Source organism: Macaca mulatta, chromosome 13, assembly GCF_049350105.2.
Source record: "Macaca mulatta isolate MMU2019108-1 chromosome 13, T2T-MMU8v2.0, whole genome shotgun sequence".
In the NCBI taxonomy this organism is placed as follows: domain Eukaryota; kingdom Metazoa; phylum Chordata; class Mammalia; order Primates; family Cercopithecidae; genus Macaca; species Macaca mulatta.
The window spans coordinates 82,186,588-82,206,218 of NC_133418.1; the positions used below are offsets into that span (position 1 = coordinate 82,186,588).

A 19,631-nucleotide genomic window follows, 5' to 3' on the forward strand; every position below is an offset into this window, starting at 1 on the left:
CCCTGCCACTGCTTTGCCAACTAAGTTTATATCATATTCCAAATCCTTCATTGCCATCTCAACAGTGTTCACAGCATCTTCACCCGGAGTAGATTCCATCTCAAGAATCCACTTTCTTTGCTCATCCATAAGAATCAACTACTCACCCATCCAAGTTTTACCATGAGATTGCAGCAATTCAGTCAGTCATATCTTCAGGGCCCACTCTCATTGTAGTTTTCTTGCATATTATATCCAACATATTTGCAGTTACTTCTGCCACTGAAGTTGTAAACCCTTCAAAGTTATCCACGACTGTTGGAATCAACTTCTTCTAAACTCCTATTAATGTTTATATTTTGACCTCCTCCTATCAATTACAATTGTTACTGGCATCTAGAATGGAGAATACTTTCCAGAAGGTTTTCGACTGCCTACTCAGATCCATCAGAGGAATCATTATCTATGGGAAGTATAGCCTTAGGTGATGTTATTTCTTAATAATAAAATGTGAAAGTCAAAATGTCTCCTTGATCCATAGGTTCCAGAATGGATGTTGTGTCAGCAGTCATGTAAACAATATGCACCTCCTTGTACATCCCCATCAGAGCTCTTGGATGATGAGGAGCATTATCAATGAGCAGTTTTTGAAAGGAATCCTTTTTCCTAAGCAGTAGGTCTCAACAGCGAGCTTAAAATATTCAGTAAACCATGCTGTAAACAGAGGTGCTGTCATTTAGGCTTTGTTGTTCTATTTACGGAGCACAGGCAGAGCAGATTTAGCATAATGCTTAAGGGGTCTGGGATTTTTGGAATGGTAAATGAAGACTGGCTTCAAGTTACTAGCTGCATTCGTCACTAATGAGAGAGTCAGCCTGTCCCTTGGAGCTTCTAGCTATGAAAGTCCTAGATGGCATCTTCTTCCAATAGAAAGCTGTCTTACCTACATTGAAAATCTGTTGTTTAACGTAGCAGTCTTCATCAGTAATCTTAGCTAGACTTGGATAACTTGCTGCAGCTTCTACATCAGCACTTGCTGCTTTACTTGCACTTTTATGTTATGGTGAAGAATTTTTTCCAGCTTCCTCACCTCTCAGTCTTCACAAAATTGAAGAGAGTTAGGGCCCTGCTCTGGATGAGGCTTTGGCTTAAAGGAATGTTGTTGGTGATTTGATCTTCTATCTAGGCCACTAAGACTTTCTCCACGGTATCAGCAGGAAAGCAGTAAGGCTATTGTTTTCTTTTTTTCCTTTTTTTTTTTTTTTTTTGAGACGGAGTCTCGCTCTGCCGCCCAGGCTGGAGTACAGTGGCTCCGCCTCCCGGTTTACGCCACTCTCCTGCCTCAGCCTCCCGAGTAGCTGGGACTACAGGCACCCGCCACCTCGCCCGGCTAGTTTTTTGTATTTTTAGTAGAGACGGGGTTTCACCGTGTTAGCCAGGATGGTCTCGATCTCCTGACCTCGTGATCCGCCCGTCTCGGCCTCCCAAAGTGCTGGGATTACAGGCTTGAGCCACCACGCCCAGCCTGTTTTCGTTTTTAGAGAAAGTCTCACTCTGTTGCCCAAGCTGGAGTGCAGTGGCACAATCTTGGCTCACTCCAACCTCTGCCTCCCAGGTTCAAGGGATTCTCCTGCCTCAGCCTCCCGAGTAGTTGGGAATACAGGCACACACCATCACACTTGGCTAGTTTTTGTATTTTTAGTAGAGACGGTGTTTCACCATGTTGGCCAGGCTGGTCTCGAACTCCTGGTCCCAAGTAATCCACCTGCTGCGGCATCCCAAAGTGCTGGGATTAAAGGCGCGAGCCACTGCGCCCAGCCTGTTTTGCTTTCTTATCATTCATGTGTTCAGTGGTGGAGCTTTTTTGTTGTTTTTTTTTTTTTTTTTGAGACAGAGTCTTGCTCTGTCGCCCAGGCTGGAGTGTGGAGTAGCACTTTTAATTTCCTTCAAGAACTTTTCCTTTGCATTCACAACTTGACTAACTGGGGGAAGAGGCCTGGCTTTTGGCCTGTCTTGGCTTCTGACACGCCTTCCTCACTAGCTTCATTTCTTGCTTTTGATTTAAAGTGAGAGATATGCTACTCTTCCTTTCACTTGAACACTTACAGGCCACTGCAGGGTTGTTAACTGGCTTAAGTTCAATATTGCTGTGACTCATAAAATAGGGAGACCCCAGGAGAGAGAAAGAGGCAGGGAAGGGACAGTTGGTGGAGCACTCAGAATACACAGCATTTATCAGTTCAGTTTGTCCTCTCATATGGATACAGTTCATGGCCCCAAAACAATTACAACAGTTACATCAAAGATCATTGATCACAGATCACCATAACAGATAATAATGAAAAGGTTTGAAATGTTGCAAGAATTACCAAAATTTGACACAGAGACACTGTCCTGTTGGAAAAATGGCACCAAAGGACTTGCTCAACAGGGTTGCCACAAACCTTCAGTTTTTTAAAAAGCTAGATATATATGAAGCATAGCAAAAACAAAGTACATTAAAATGAGCTAATTTTGTGCTTCTAAAATTGGAAGTGCTGGCCAGGCCACACCTATAATAGCATCCCTTTTGAGAGGCCGAGGTGGGAGGATTGTTTGAGGCCAGGAGATCAAGACCAGCCTGGGCAACATAGAAAGGCCTCATCTCTATTTATTTATTCATTATTTTTCACAAAGAACAGTAAAATTGCAAGTGCTTATAACTTTTAGACTTTGCCCTGAACATTGCTTCTTCCACATGAGGACATGTATATTTGAGTTTCAAGATACATTTGTTTCACAGAACTGCAAACATGCAGAAAAACATACCTTCTAACAGCATTTCTGGAATGTCTGCCTGATATCTAGGTCCCACTCTGATTTCACCTTTGTCAGCTAATAGCGTTTTCAATGAGGGGTCATAGACCAATGAGTAGAAGAAGGTATCCTGAAAAATATGACAAAATATGTAGGTATACTTAATTCCTTCTACTTTTTATAAAGCATTAAAATCAATGTCACTATAATGAACACATAAATCCCAGAGAGTATATAAAATTTCATTTTGGTGAATAAACTCATAAATCTTTAAGGAGAGCATGGTGTTACTGTCATCATGTAAAACAGTACAAAATTAAATCGAGCCAAAAGAAACAGCTTGAAACAAAGTAGATTATAAAGTTCTATTATTTGTTTTAGTCTAAAAGAAAACCATTTGCTCTCTAAAGCAGAGTTTCAAAAGCTAGCAAAATTAAACCATAACTCCAAGGTAAGACACCTAAAGTCAAATCATCTTATAAACTTCTGAAGTCCACACCAAACAGAAGGGAAGACTTCACAGATACCAGGTACTCTTTTGTAATGTCCATCCCAATTTTTAGTCAAAAGATTAAAAGGTATACATATCTCACATTAAACTATACAGGAGTTGAACTTGTGTGTGGTTTACTGTTATAATAATATCACTTTGTAAATATTTAATTAAACATGTATTAACTATAATTCTGCAGTTCTTTAAGTACTGAGGCATGTGTATGTATATATAGATAGATATACAAACATAGCTATATACATGCTCACCAGCAGCATACACACCAAAATTTCCGGTCCTCCCTTACAAAGCTCATATGTCCTTGTTTCTGAGCCTAATGGGCAAAATGACCTGGCACCAGTCCTTTGCTGAATTCCATATAACCACTAGAGATTATCTGAACCAGCAAAGTCCCGTCTTCTGCTTCCCACTACGATCCCAAAGATCATCTGCTGCCCAATTCTCTGTATTATATCCTGGAAGGACCTGTCCCTACTACCAGAAATTTACCAAGCCCCAGCCAAGGAAACTGCAAATAAAAGATAATCTGTCAGACAGTAAAAGTCTCTCCTGTGGGACCTCTTACATACTGTGATAAGGGGAAAGGGAAAAAAACAGAGTTATTCCATCCACTGAGAAATTCTGTGCTGTATTTTATTCATTGCTCACTGTCAGGAAAAAAGATTTAAACAAAAAAACTGTTAAAAAAAAAAAAAGGGGGGGGGGGACACCAATACGTGACAATTTATGCATATTGTTAAAGTGCTATCTAAGGAAAAGAAAAAATCTGCAGGAATAGATAAAACAACCAGCTTAGGCCAGGCGCGGTGGCTCATGCCTGTAATCCCAGCACTTTGGGAGGCTGAGGCAGGCAGATCACCTGAGGTCAGGAGTTCAAGACTAGCCTGGCCAACATGGTGAAACCCTGTCTCTACTAAAAATAGAAAAATTAGCTGGGCATGGTGGCAGGCACCTGTAATCCCAGCTACTTAGGAGGCTGAGGCAGGAGAATCGCTTGAACACAGGAGGCAGAGGTTGCAGAGAGCCGAGATTGCACCATTGCACTCCAGCCTGGGGGACGAGAGTGAGACTTCGTCTCAAAAAACAACAACAACAAAAAAAAAACTTAACAAAGCTACAGGGGATGATCACTATGTAATCAGAAGTGTTTTATTTTTTGTTTCGCTTTAAAGACATGAGTAATAAATATTACTCAGTAACTGAAGTTATTGCCACTGGCTCACCATCAGATTTTTTTTTTCTATTTCATTAATAGAGATGAGCACTCACTATGTTGTCCAGGCTGGTCTCAAACTCCTGGGCTCAAGCAATCCTCCTGCCTCAGCCTCCCAAAGTGCTGGGATCACAGACATGAGCCCCCACACGCAGCCACCATCAGATTTAAAAGCAGAGATATGCCGGGCGTGGTGGCTCACACCTGTAAACCCAGCACTTTAGGAGGCTAAGGCGGGCAGATGACCTGAGGTTGGGAGTTCAAGACCACCCTGACCAACATGGAGAAACCCCATCTCTACTAAAAATACAAAATTAGACGGGTTTGGTGGCACATGCCTGTAATCCCAGCTACTCGGGAGGCTGAGGCAGGAGAACGGCTTGAACCTGGGAGGCGAAGGTTGTGGTGAGCCGGAGATTGCACCATTGCACTCCGGCCTAGGCAACAAGAGCAAAACTCCGTCTCAAAAATAAATAAATAAATAAAAGCAGAGATACTTCAGGTCACTTGTTATCTGTAAAACCTATTAGCATGCTACTCCAATAAAAACAAGAGCTTGCCATACTCTACAATATAATAAGATGAAATGATTATTTGGGTCATATAAGTTGCTTAAAATCCTTAGATTTGTATGTCCTGATATGGGAAAATATTCAAAATATGTTTGGTTTATAATAGAAGTTATAAAAAAAAAAAAAAAAAAAAAGAAGAAGAAACGGTTCCAGACAGGCCAATTTCAAGAACACAGAGTTAAAAGTAAAGGATGATAAAGTTATTCTTTGGGTTACCATCTTCAACTATGCCAATCTCAATATTTTATTTTTAAGAGTTTATATATTTAGGGGGTAAAAGTACAGAGTTCTTATATGCATACATTGTGTCATGGTAAAGTCTGGGCTTTTACTGTACCCATCAATAGTGAACATTGTACCCAATAGGTAATTTTTCAATCCTCACCCTTCTCCAATGTCTATTTTTTATTTTTTTTTATATAGGGTCTCACTCTGTCACCCAGACTGGAGGTGCAGTAGCGCGATCTCGGCTCACCGCAACTTCCACATCCCATCAAGCAATTCTCTTGCCTCAGCCTTGCGAGTAGCTGGGATTACAGGAATGTGCCACTACCTCCTGACTAATTTTTGTATGTTTAGTAGAGACGGGGTTTTGCCGTGTTGGCCAGGCTGGTCTTGAACTCCTGACCTCAAATGATCCACCCGCCTTGGCCTCTCAAAGTGCTGGGATTCCAGGCATGTGTCACCACGCCCGGTTAATTTTTGTATGGCCTGGCTAATTTTTGTATTTTTAGTAGAGACAGGGTTTCACCATGTTGGTCAGGCTGGTCTCAAACTCCTGCTCTCATGATCTGCCTGCCTCGGCCTCCCAAAGTGCTGGGATTACATGTGTGAGCCTCCGCGTCCGGCCAAAAAAAAAAATTTAATACAATGAAATGCATTGAATGTTTTGCCTTTTTCTTTCTGCTTCTGTGAAATAATGCTAATTTCTGGGCACTATCATTATCCATACTATAATCCATTCTGTTGGACAGACTAACGACAAGTCTATCATCTAAATTTTACAGAGGTAAGTTATAAAGTCTGTAAGCCTTTTTTCCGCTTTGAATATGTATTTTCCTGTTAGTTTTCTTATTTCCTATTAGGTTTTCTAATGTATAGTGGGTTCTGCATGATTGTATCAAACTTTTTCTGTTACATTTTCTTCATTTGAAATAAATGAGCAACATTTGAGTTTAAGATTTAAAAAGAAAAAAAAAAACAGGCCAGGCACAGTGGCTCATGCCTCTGATCCCAGCACTTTGGGAGGCTGAGGAAGGTAGATCACCTGAGGCCAGGAGTTCAAGACCAGCCTAGCAAACATGGCAAAACTCTATCTCTACCAAAAACACAAAAATCAGCCGGCTATGACAGCAGGCACCTGTGATCCCAGCTACTTAGGAGGCTGAAGCATAAGAATTGCTTGAACCTGAGAGGCGGAGGTTGCAGTGGGCCAAGATCACATCACTGCATTCCAGACTGGGGGACAGAGCGAGACTCTTGTCTCCAAAAAATAAAACATACACATATGTAATAAAGCTTTTGGGGGAGAGGAAAAAAATCAGAAAGATTAAATACTGAAGCATCACTGACACTAAAATATGTTTCCCACCATACAAATAACATTGCTTTAAATGTCACCTAAAACTATGCATACCATGAAATATTCTGCTTATAAGAATTTCCTCCTTTCAATGAAGCGTATGCTTTATCTCAACTTGTTAACTACATTTCTTGTTAAAGTTTAGTAAAAAATATTTTTAACTGACAACATTTATTAGGATTCCAGAAAGCAGACCACCAATGGTAAAATCTCATCTGGAAATAGTCTAAAAGAAAAACCATTTATTCAAGAAATAAAAACAAAAACAAAACATAAAGGGGAGCTAAGCACACTAAAGCATTAATTTCATAAAGTCAAAAATATTCATCCACTATCAACTAAATCCATGTACCATTCTCTATAATGTCTTTCATTACCAACTGAAAAACAGACACAGAAGTTTTTGCTAACCCTTATCTCAGATAACCAGAAAAATCACATTTACCCAAATGCATTCTAGTCATTACAGTTTTACCATAATACTGCTATTTATATGATGGTAGAATAATACTTTTGTACAAAAAGAAATAAATTCCAAGGAAAGAGCTTCATGTGAAATAAAGGGGAAAAAAAACAAAACAAGTATGATTGTGAATTACCTCTTTATCAAGATATGACAATACTGATTCTGTCTCATTCAGAAGGGCAACACTGCACTTTCCCCTGTTGAAAGAGAAAAAAAGAATAAATGTAACAAAGGCCACCTCACCTTCTCAGTGATGAGAAATACAAAGTTAAGAATGTGAGATTGGTATTAAGAAACTACATGGCAGTTAGGAATATATATTTTTTCAAACTATTTAAATCCACTTTACAATCCTATAAAAAAAGGCCATCTTTATAGGAATTTCTTGAGAGGCTATCCTGCTGGAGTAATTGTGTTAGGCAATAAATCCTAATAATATACAACACTTTATAGGTAGCTTCTGTTTATTCAAGAAAAAAGAGTACAATGAGACCTTCAGACTCAGAGTCAGTTTCTGAACCTGTAAATAGATATTATGAGGTAATTTTATACAGGGCTGTGCAGACAAAGCCACCACCACACAAATCAATGCCTAAATAATATTCAGATTTTTATGAGCAGCCACTAACTACATTTAAGAACCTAAAAATAATACACATTCATATCAGGATACAACTAATTCATCTTTATTGAGATGACTCTAAAAACTAGTTCAAATTTCAACACATGGAGCTTTCTATAGAGCAAGGGGCAAAATAAACATCGACAGATCCACGGACCTTGCGGTCTGACAGCACTTACATTTGATCTGAGTTTGGAAACTAATGTCTATCTTTATAAGGCTTGTCTAGACTCTGAGAAAAATTGAGGTTATGTAGGTAGAGGCATTTATTACAAGCACTTTCAAAATGATCCTAACCAGCCTAAAAAAATCAGTATAGCTAATACAAATCTGACAGGAGCATTTTGAAGATTATTCCAGTTACAAATACTGGTCAGGGCTCACAATGTTTCTTTAAAATATCATAAGATCATTTGATTTTCTACAACAAAAATTAAGACATCTCCAAAAGCCAATATGCAAAAACAAAGATATCACATATATATTAAGTGAGACGTTAGAAATTAGCAGGGCATAGTGGCACATGCTGATAATCCCAGCTATTCAGGGGGCTGAGGCAGGAGAATCGCTTAAACCCGAGAGGCAGAGGTTGCAGTGAGCCGAGATCGTGCCATTGCACTCCAGCCCAGGTGACAGAGTAAGACTCCATCTCAAAAATAAAAAAAAGAAAAAAGAAAAAGAAAGAAAAAAAGAGCTAGAAAAGCTTGCTGTTGGATCACCAGAGTGAAATACAATTCAAAGAAAAAAATAACCAAAAGCAAAATAAAATACTGAAAGTGCTAACACATTGGTCAAAAGTTACAGTTTGCTAAAACATTTTGCAACTATATACTCTTTAAACTTAAAAAAAAAAATCCCCTTATAAAAATGTCTTTTTCTGGTAATCACTGCAGATTAGAAAGCTCTCTTTGAGAGCATGTCAAATCTCTAACATGGTTACTAGAAGTGTTTATAAAGGTTTTCTTTTTTTTCTAACATTTTATTCAAGTAGATTAGTGAAGCAAAAAAAATTAACATCACTTTAGCACACATAGCAACACTGAAAAGACAACAATTGGGCCTGGCTCCCACCTGTAATCTCCACACTTCGGGAGGCCGAGAATCACTTGAAGCCCAGGAGTTTGAGACCAGGCTAGAAAACACAGCAAGATCTCGATCCTACTAAAAACTAAAAAAAAATCAGCAGGGCATAGTCCCAGCTACCGGGGTTGGGGGACTGCTTGAGCACAGGAGGTCTAGGGTGCAGCGAGCTGTATTTGCACCACCGAACTCCAGCCTGGCCAAAAGAGCAAGACCCCATCTCAAAAAAAAAGAAAAGGCAACAATTACCTGATATGTTCTCATAATAGACAGAATTGCAACTAGGGAAATTGCTCTGCTGCCATTAGCACATCTACAACTGCCACAGAATATCTATGACCTGTGAATATGTGCTCACACATGCAATATGCTTAATAAATGGTGTTTCTAAAAATAGTTTTTGCTTACTTTTTTCCCCTCATTAACAACTGACAAAGCAGTATTTCTAACATTTGATACTTAATCACCTAGAAAAAAACAAAGCCCCCTTTTAAACAAAAATAAGTTCTCTAAAGTCACTTTTGTTTGTTATAATGGGGAGGAGTAAAACCTGCTCAATTTTATTTTAATAGGTACTTTTTTTTAAGGCTAGTCAAGTGAAACAGTGATAGTGGAGAAGAAACAAAGAAATCTGTAACTGGTTATAAACACTACTGCACTGGGCCCAGCCAATACCACTGTCTTTAATAGTCACTTGACTTTTAAGGGTTAACAGACACTGAAAATTCAAACAAACAATATAGCACACTTTAAAAGTCTCTTCCATATGGTCTGAAATAACAAAATATTTTAAATTATAAAACCTTTATTTTCATAATTATATTAGGAAATAAGGAAACATGGGTTATAATGAAATATAAATTCTTTTTGGAAATGTTTTTATACAAAGATAAAAGGATAGTAAGTGATCTAAGTTTCAAATTTTTCTTTAATATAGCTATATTGTACATCTCCCCAAATTAAAAATGAAAATCTAACATTTAAAATTTTCATGTACATATATTAACAGCTAACAAAGTAAGAGGTTGAGTCAGAATTATTTTATGAAGTAAATATGAATATATAATTAACACATATATTACCATGCCAAGAGTTGTTGATAAAAGTGGTTTAAAAAGAGATTTAAAGCGTTAGTCTCCTTTATGCCAAACAAATCTTGGCTCATAGATAAAAACATGGTAAATTTTAAGCTAACCCCAACCTAAAGGAACTATTATCAAATTCTGTATACAGATACCACAATTTATACTGAGTCTCAAGCAATGAATATAATCATGTGTCATGTATGATATTTTAATCCTTAAATAATAAAGATACCCAAGCATGATATGAAGTATATCAAAGACTACAACACAAAGACCACTCCAGGCCCATATAATCACCCGTACGACTTTTCTACACAGAACCACAAAGGAGTACAGAATTGCTATAAAGAAAACCTACTTTCGGCCGGGCGCGGTGGCTCAAGCCTGTAATCCCAGCACTTTGGGAGGCCGAGGCGGGCGGATCACAAGGTCAGGAGATCGAGACCACAGTGAAACCCCGTCTCTACTAAAAATACAAAAAATTAGCCGGGCGCGGTGGCGGGCGCCTGTAGTCCCAGCTACTCAGGAGGCTGAGGCAGGAGAATGGCGGGAACCCGGGAGGCGGAGCTTGCAGTGAGCCGAGATCGCGCCACTGCACTCCAGCCTGGGCAACAGCGTGAGACTCCGTCTCAAAAAAAAAAAAAAAAAGAAAACCTACTTTCCCATAGATCATTCAAAAGGGTTTTCAAAGTATAATCTGTTTGAGAGACTGTGCAGGGTGCTGGGACACAAAGACATGTGAATAAATAATTATGACAAAACACAGTCACATGCTTAACATCAGGTGCTGATCAGCCTGGCATCTGCTACTTGCTTAAGGGTATGTCCCATATAATCCTACAGACTGAAAAATATATGTAAAAATGTACACACAGGTTATATATTTCTTTCATCTAAAGCTAGTACATATCTGTATAAATGAAAGAGGAGGGCCAGGCACGGTGGCTCATGTCTGCAATCCCAGCACTTTGGAAGGTCGATGCGGGTGGGTCATGAGATCAGGAGTTCGAGACCAGCCTGGCCAACATGGTAAAACCTTGTCTCTACTAAAAACACAAAAATTAGCTGGGAGTGGTAGCACACGCCTGTAGTCCCAGCTACTGGAGGCTGAGGCAGGAGAATCACTTGAACCTGGGAGCCAGAGGTTGCAGTGAGCCAAGATCGCGCCACTGCACTCCAGCCTGGTGACAAGGCAAAACTCCATCTCAAAAAAAAAAAAAAAAGGAAAGAAAGAGAAGGAAGTTTAAATTAGTGGTCATTTCCCGTCTGTAGACTTTCTTATTTTATTTTGTTTTGAGAAAGGATCTAGTTCTGTCGCCCAGGCTGGAATGCAGAGGCATAATCACAGCTACTACAGCCTCAACTTTCTGGACTCAATCAATCCTCCCACCTCAGCCTCCCCAGTAGCTGGGACTACAGGTGTGTGCCACCATGCAGAGCTAATTTTTTTTATTCTTTGTAGAGACCGAGTTTTGCTATGTTGCCCGGGCTGTTCTCAAACTCCCTGGCTCAAGCGATCCTCCCACCTTGGCCTCCTAAAGGCTGGGATTAATGACATGAGCCACCACACCCGGCCCAAACTTTCTTTTACCTTGATACAACTGAAGTGGTGACTACCCACTTACAAAAGTGCAGATATCTTAGTGCCATACCAGACTTACTGAATTTCAATACCTTGGGATGGGTCCAGGAATCTACATGATTAACAAACATCACCAGGTGGTCTTTAGGTTCACTAAACTTAAAAAACCATTCCTGGTCAGGTGCCGTGGCTCACGCCTGTAATCCTAGCATTCTATGAGGCCGAGGCCGGTAGACTGCCTGAGCTCAGGTGTAGTTCGAGACCAGCCTGGGTAACATGGTGAAACTCCGTTTCTACCAAAATATAAAAAATTAGCTGGGTGTGGTGGTACATGCCTGTAATCCCAGTTACTGGGGAGGCTGAGGCACAAGAATTGCTTGAACCTGGGAGGAGGAGGTGCAGTGAGCCAAAATCATGCCACTGCACTTCAGCCTGGGTGACAGAGTGAGGCTCTGTCTTGGAAAAAAAAAAAAAAGAAATATTCCTATAGATGCAGACTTTGACATTAAACTTGCCTTGTTCAACAAACGATATTATTGCTTTATTAAAGAAAGGCATTTTTCTCATTGGCTTTACAAGTCTTACATTTGCCACAAACTCTAGATTCTTTTTTTTTGAGACAGAGTCTCACTCTGTTGCCCAGGCTGGAGTGCAAGTGGCGTGATCTCACCCTCACTGCAACCTCCACCTCCTGGGTTCAAGCAATTCTCCTGACTCAGCCTCCCAAGTAGCTGGGATTACAGATGCCCACCATCACACCCAGCTCATTTTTGTATTTTTAGTAAAGACGAGGTTTCACCATGTTGGCCAGGCTAGTCTCGAACTCCTGATTTCAGGTGATCCACCCACCTCGGCCTCCCAAAGCGCTGGGATTACAGACGTAAGCCACCTTGCCCGGCCCAAACTACAGATTCTTAACATTTCTTCGTATAAAGAACAATGGCAAAATATTAGGTTCTGGGATTGGTAAATCAGTGAGTAGACAGTTTTTACAGCACTTAATACAATGAACACAATGAACAACCAAATAAAAAAAAAAGATCAAAGATGCAAAATGCTTTCAGAAGATTAGATTTCTCAACAGCAACCGCATAAAACAGAATAGCACAGATTCAAAATTCTGAGAGAAGTGATTTCCAAACCAGAATTCTATGTCTAAAATCATTGGCCAAGTGTGAGAAATATTTTTAGATATGAGAACAAAAACTTTTACATTTTTAGAAGACTTAATCAAAAGACAAAGGTAAAACAATGATAAACTCCATGGAAAACAAAAGTTTATACAAGAAAGAATACATAATACTGACATGTTCATAAAACACGAAGATTGTTTACTAAGTTAAATAAAAGTTGTAATAATATTAAAAACAGAAGGCAAAGGGAATAGGGAAGAGAGAAGTAAAGGTAAATTCCTAAAACTGAAAAATTAATAGTAGGACTATAAGAACAGTATAAATGCAGAAGCCACCATTGAGAAGAGTTGAAAATGACTACAGAGTGGGAACCAAGCAAATGACTGCCCTGGATATTATTAGACAGCCATATCCATATACTTTTAAAAAGTACGAAAATTTAAATTTAAAATGAAAGGGGGTGATATGGTTTGGCTCTGTGTCCCCACCCAAATCTCATCTTGAATTGTGATCCCCATAATCCTCATGTGTCGAGGGAGGGACCCAGTGGGTGGTGATTGGATCATGGGGGCAGTTTCCCCCATGCTGTTCATGACAGTGAGTTCTCAACATGATCTGATGGTTTTATACGTGTTTGACAGTTCCTCCTTCTCCTCTCGCTTCTCTCTCTTTCTCGCCTGCCACCAAGTATAAGACATGCCTGCTTCCCCTTCCACCATGAATGTAAGTTGCCTGAGACTTCCACAGTCATGCAGAACTGTGAGTCAATTAAAACTCTTGTCCTTATAAATTACCCAGTTTCGGGCAGTTCTATAGCAGTGTTGAGAACAGACTAATAAAGAGAAAATCCTAATTAAAATACATAAATTTGCATGAATACAACACCAAGGGAGTAAGGATTATATACAATAACTCTTTGTATCAGGTTTTCTCAACCTTGGCACCAATGGTAGACATTTTGGGTCAGATAATTTTTTGTTGTGGAAGCTGTCTCATGCACTGTAGGATGTTTAGCAGCATCCCTGGCCTCTATGCAGTGGATGACAGTAGCACCCCCTCATCCATTTGTTAGAGCCAAAACTGTCGAAATTGTCAAATGTCCCTGGGATACAGTATCACTCCTGGTTGAGAATCACTGCTCTACATTAAGAAAACTATGGTTTTCTTAATTATATCTTGGTAACAAACATTTAAGATCGCATATATTAAGTGAAAGAATATGATTTTTTATGGACTTTTTTTTGAGACAGGATCTTGCTGTCACCCTGGCCAGAGTGCAGTGGCGTGATCTCGGCTCACTGCAGCCTCCACCTCCTGGGCTCAAGTGATCCTCCCACCTCAGTCTTCCGAGTAATTGGGACTACAGGCATGAGCCACCAGGCCCTGCTAACTTTTGTATTTTTTGTAGAGACAGGGTTTCACCATGTTGCCCAGACTGGTCTAAAACTCCTAGGATCAAGTGATCCTCCTTGGCCCCGCAAGTGCTGGGATTATAGGCGTGAGCCATCAAACCTGACCCTGGACCTCTGCTTTTTTTTTTTTTTTTTTTTTTTTTTTTTTTTGAGACAGAGTCTCACTCCCTCTCCAGGCTGGAATGCAGTAGTGCAACCTTGGCTCACTGCAACCTGTGACTTTTGGGTACAAGCGATTCTCCTGCCTCAGCCTCCCAAGTAGCTTGGGACTACAGGTGCGCACCACCATACTCAGCTAATTTTTGTATTTTTAGTAGAGATGGGGTTTCACCATGTTGGCCAAGATGGTCTCAATCTCTTGACCTTGTAATCCACCCACCTCAGCCTCCCAAAGGGCTGGGATTACAGGCATGAGCCACCGCGCCCGGCTGTATTATTTAAAAAAAAAAAAAAAAGAGGAGGACAAAGAGAAATAAATCTGGAAATCTTTAAATATTTCTGTTCAAAGATATATGATCTGTTATTAATACTGCTTTAACAGATGCTCACAAATAAAAATTAAAAGAAGCCACACACACAACCCTGAAACATCTGTTTGTGTAGATAAAGTAGAAGAATGAAAAGCCAAAATGAGAAGTTTGGGCTCAATAAAATCAATTAATCGATTTCTGAAGAAAAATGATTGACAAATTGTGTTGTGAGATGCCCATTCCATCCATGGGATGCGCAGCATAGCAAAGACACCATAATTCTGAATATTTGACGACAAATATGAAAGAAACTGTCAAGAAGGAATCAAGGAGGAAAAATATCCATCTCTTGATACCACTCTTCCCTCTTATAGGAGGAAGTGAAATGAGAAAGTGAAATGTTCCAAAAAGGCAATACCTATTGGAAAGATCCTCCTCTCCAGGACAAGTTGGCAAATGAATCGCTCTAACCACCAGGAAAATCCCTCAAAGGTTCTACAACATGTGGAACACAAGTACTTGAGGGGGAGGTTGGGGATGGTTAATGGGTACAAAACAGCAGCCTGGGTCACTAAGGGAGACTCCATCTCAAAAAATAATAATAAAATAATAATATAAAATAACTAAAAGAGTATAACTGGATTGTTTGTAACACAAAGTATGAACGCTTGAGGGGACAGATATCCCATATTTCAAGATGTGATTATTATGCATCACATGCCTGTGTCAAAATATCTCATGTACCACATATATACACCTATGTAGCCACAAAAATTGAAAATCAAAAAAACACACACACAAGTACTTGAGACAATACATAGGATATACTTTGCATCTAACCCAAATGCTCTTGTGCATTGTGATTCTGGTTGAAGAAAACTACTTCAGCCCTTAAAGTGGTTAAGCGGTTAATTCAAATAGTATAAATATACATTTTTCAAAAAGAGCATGCTAAACATGTAGACTTTATGTTAAGCTGTGATAGGATTTTTCCTCCTACTAGCAATTTTTTTTTTTTTTTTTTGAGACAGAGTCTAGCTCTGTCGCCCAGGCTGGAGTGCAGTGGCCGGATCTCAGCTCACTGCAAGCTCCGCCTCCCGGGTTCAGGCCATTCTCCTGCCTCAGCCTCCCGAGTAGCTGGGACTACAGGCGCCTGCCACCTCGCCCGGCTAGTTTTTTGTATTTTTTAGTAGAAACGGGGTTTCACCGTGTTAGCCAGGATGGTCTCGATCTCCTGACCTCATGATCCGCCCGTCTCGGCCTCCCAACTACTAGCAATCTTATGAGCCTAAGCACACTAACTTTCTCATGTTAACTTCATTTATTAAGGAGCACTACTTATAGGCATCAATAGTACCTTTTTGGCTAATTCAAATTTTATGTATAGATTGCCAAAAATATTACAAAAGCCTAATACTTTAAAATGCTGTCATAATGAAATGAGCAGGAAGAAAACCAATTATTTTAAAGATTCCAAATAAGTTTTTAATATTCACAGCCAAACTGAAGACAGACTAATAATCCACAGTGGAGTTCTATTTTATTACTTACATACTTAAAAGTTAGCACTACTATGTATTTTTCAATAAACATATCTGTAAAAAATTGTTTGTTTTCTCTGAAAGTAGCAAAAAGGTCTCAATAGACATAAATTAAATTTACAAATCGTTTCAGCTGAACCTCCCTACTTTGACCAATAGAGAAATATGAAGAAATAAATACAAAATAAAAATTAAGATACTTTCAACTATTTTACTTGGTATAATTTTGCAGCTACACTCACAATCACACAAGTAAAATGTCCTAGGCACAAGTTTAGTCATTATAGTATTATTTTTAACAGCAAAAGACTAGAAAAAACAAAAATCCATTAGTTAGGATTAAACAAATTAGATATATAATACGGCCATAAAAAAGAATGAGGCAGATCTTTACGATCCAATATGGACCTATCACCAAGATACTTCAAAAGCACAACATAAAAGCATCATAATTTACTCCACAATTTACTTAGACATACAAACATATATACCTCATTGCTTCTATACGCATAGAATATTTCTAGAAGTCCACCTAAGACTCTAAAAACACTGAAGACCTGGGGGGACTGTGCAGGAGTAAGACATTTTATTGTATACTTCATGTTTGTATATTTTGGTTTCTGAATCATATATTACAAATCCACCTCCACTGAAACTGTCCCACAAGGTTGACAAGAATTGCATGCAGGTTCTGGCCAGAAATGTAGTTACAATTAAGTATTAATCAGGCTGCACTTTGGCCCACTTCTCTGCTATTGAAAGTCATGTAGCACAAGATACTGACAAAAGCCTTGATTCTAATATCAGAGATCAAGTGTATGGGGAGCCCACTGTTCCCATAGTCAGGATCTCTGACATTAGAATCATAAGGCTTTTATTTAAGGATCACTTAAATTGTTTTTCGTTGGGCGTGGTGGCTCATGCCTGTAATCCTAGCACTTGGGGAGGTCAAGGCAAGCAGATCACTTGAGGTCAGGAGTTAAAGACCACCCTGGCCAACATGGTGAAACCCCATCTCTACTAAAAATACAAAAAAGTTAGCCAGGCGTGGTGACAGGCCCCTGTAATCCCAGCTACTCCGGAGGCTGAGGCACGAGAATTGCTTGAACCTGGGAGGCAAAGGTTGCAGAGAGCCGAGATCATGCCACTGCACTCCAGCCTGCGAGACAGAGCAAGACTACGTCTCAAAAAAAAAAAAGAGGTTTTTCAGGCCCCGTGAATTCCAGCAACCAGTTTAAAGGCCCCCACAGAGGAACGAGATCAGAAGAATTCAGCTTCTTTATCCCCCACTTCATGACTTCACCATACAACTCTTCGAGATCTCCAAACTTTGGCCCACTCCAAAAGCCTTAAAAGCCCCAACTCCAAACTCCCTGGGGAGACAGATTAGAGGTTTCCTCCCACCTCCTTGTTCGGGGACCCTACAATTAAACCTCCTTCTTTGCTGCAACCTGGTGTCTCAGAGTACTGACTGGCTGTGCTCAGTGGGCAGCTAACCTATCACAATTACACTACCAAAAAAAATTTAAATTTTAAAAGCAAGAGGGCATGTCATCAGTTTTGTGATCCTGACAACAAAGAAAGGCTGCTCTATTGACTGGGCACAGTGGTTCATGCCTGTAATCCCAGCACTTTGGGAGGCCGAGGCAGGCGAATCATGAGGTCAGGAGTTCGAGATCAGCCTGGCCAACACGGTGAAACCCTGTCTCTACTAAAAATACAAAAAGTTACCCGGGCATAGTGGCATGCGCCTGTAACCCCAGCTACTCGGGAGGCTGTGGCAGGAGAATTGCTTGAACCCAGGAGACAGAGGTTGCAGTGAGCCAAGATCACACTACTACACTCCAGCCTGGGCCACAGAGCAAGACTCCGTCTCAAAAAAAAAAAGATTGTTCTGTCATCCACCACTTTTGGATCCCAGGTTGCATCGAGCATTTAACCAAACTGGACATACCATCCCTAACCACAGCAATACATAAATTCACTCTCAGCAATCTATTCCAATCTACTCCCATCTACCGACTATTGCTTTACCAAGTATTTGAAATATTTTTTGTTTAAAAATAAAATTCTGCTTATACATAAAATATTTTATGTTCATTTATTTATTTGTTTCTGACATACAGGACAACCTGAGGAAAAACTTTCCTTCAAACACTAATTGCTCTAGGTAAAACATAAACCAAAAAAAAAGAAAGAAAGAAATTCTAATTACAGTCTTTGAAAAAGGATGGAAATGTTTTGTCAATACTCAATAACTCAGTTTTAAAAAGAGACATGAAGAGATAAATCCCAGAATTGTAAGGTATTTTTATTCAGTGAGCTAACTGAAAGAAGTTTCACAGCATCTCAATGCAGGGAGGAGAGTGGAGTAATATTTTCAGTCTCAACAGAATAATGAATTAAATGACAGGCAAAGTCAATGTGTTTATCTCTTTTCTGAGATGCCTTTTAAATAAGAAGATGGCCTGGTTGGTGGCTCTTCTTCTTATTTAAATAAGAAGATGGCCTGCTTGGTGGCTCTTCTTATTATTACATGGCCTGTAATCCCAGCACTTTGGGAGGTCGAGGCAGGCGGATCACCTGAGGTCACCAGTTTGATACCAGCCTAGCCAGCATGGCAAAACCCCATCTCTACTAAAAATACCAAAAAAATTAGCTGAGCATGGTGGTGGGTGCCTGTAATTCCAGCTACTTGGGAGGCTGAGGCAGGAGAATCACTTGAACCCAGGAGGTGGAGGTTACAGTGAGCCAAGATCGCACCACTGCACTCCAGTCTGGGTGACAAGAGCAAAACTCCATCTCATAAATAAATAAATAAATAGATAAATACATAAATACATAAATAAAGTGATAAGAAGAAAATTAAAAGAACCGCCAGGCACGATGGCTCACACCTGTAATCCCAACACTTTGGAAGGCCGAGACAGATGGATCACAAAGTCAGGAGTTCAAGACCAGCCTGGCCAACATGGTGAAACCTTGTCTTACCAAAAATACAAAAATTAGCTGGGCACGGTGGTGCTCGCCTGTAATCCCACCTACTTAGGAGGCTGAGGCAGGAGAATCACTTGAACCCAGGAGTCGGAGGTTGCAGTAAGCCGAGATAGCGCCACTGCACTCCAGCCTGAGCAACAGAGTGAGACTCTGTCTCAAAACAAAACGAAACGAAACAAAAGAACCTGGCAGGGAATGGTGGCTCACACCTGTAATCCCAGCACTTTGGAAGGCCCAGGCGAGCAGATCATCTGAGGTCAGGAGTTTGAGACCAGCCTGACCAACACAGCAAAACCATGTCTCTACCAAAAATACAAAAAAAAAAAAAAAAAAAAAAAGCCAGGCTTGGTGGCACACACACTCCCAGCTACTTGGGAGGCTGAGGCGCGAGGATCACTTGAACCCTTGAGATGGAGGTTGCGATGAGCCAAGATGACACCACTGCACTCCAACCTGGGAGACATAGTGAGACTCCGTTTCAAATTTTAAAAAAAGAAAAAAAGAATCTAAACCATAATAAAGAGAATCTGAGGGGGCCGTTAGCAGAATAAAGATTTTCAGAAAATTTTGGAAGACAAAAAGGAAAG

The 19,631-nt window shown here is 40.0% G+C and overlaps 1 protein-coding gene across 8 annotated transcripts in view; it reads right to left on the minus strand.

The window, feature by feature from the left end:
* MTA3 (metastasis associated 1 family member 3) overlaps positions 1–19,631 on the minus strand; it is a 187,273-nt gene that overhangs the window by 108,833 nt on the left and 58,809 nt on the right. For all 8 annotated transcript variants that reach the window (XM_028831591.2, XM_028831590.2, XM_015112218.3 and 5 more), the window contains 2 exon segments: positions 7,256–7,319; positions 2,788–2,905 (listed from right to left, as the gene is read on the minus strand). In XM_028831591.2, coding sequence (XP_028687424.1) covers positions 2,788–2,905; positions 7,256–7,319 — 182 coding nt within the window.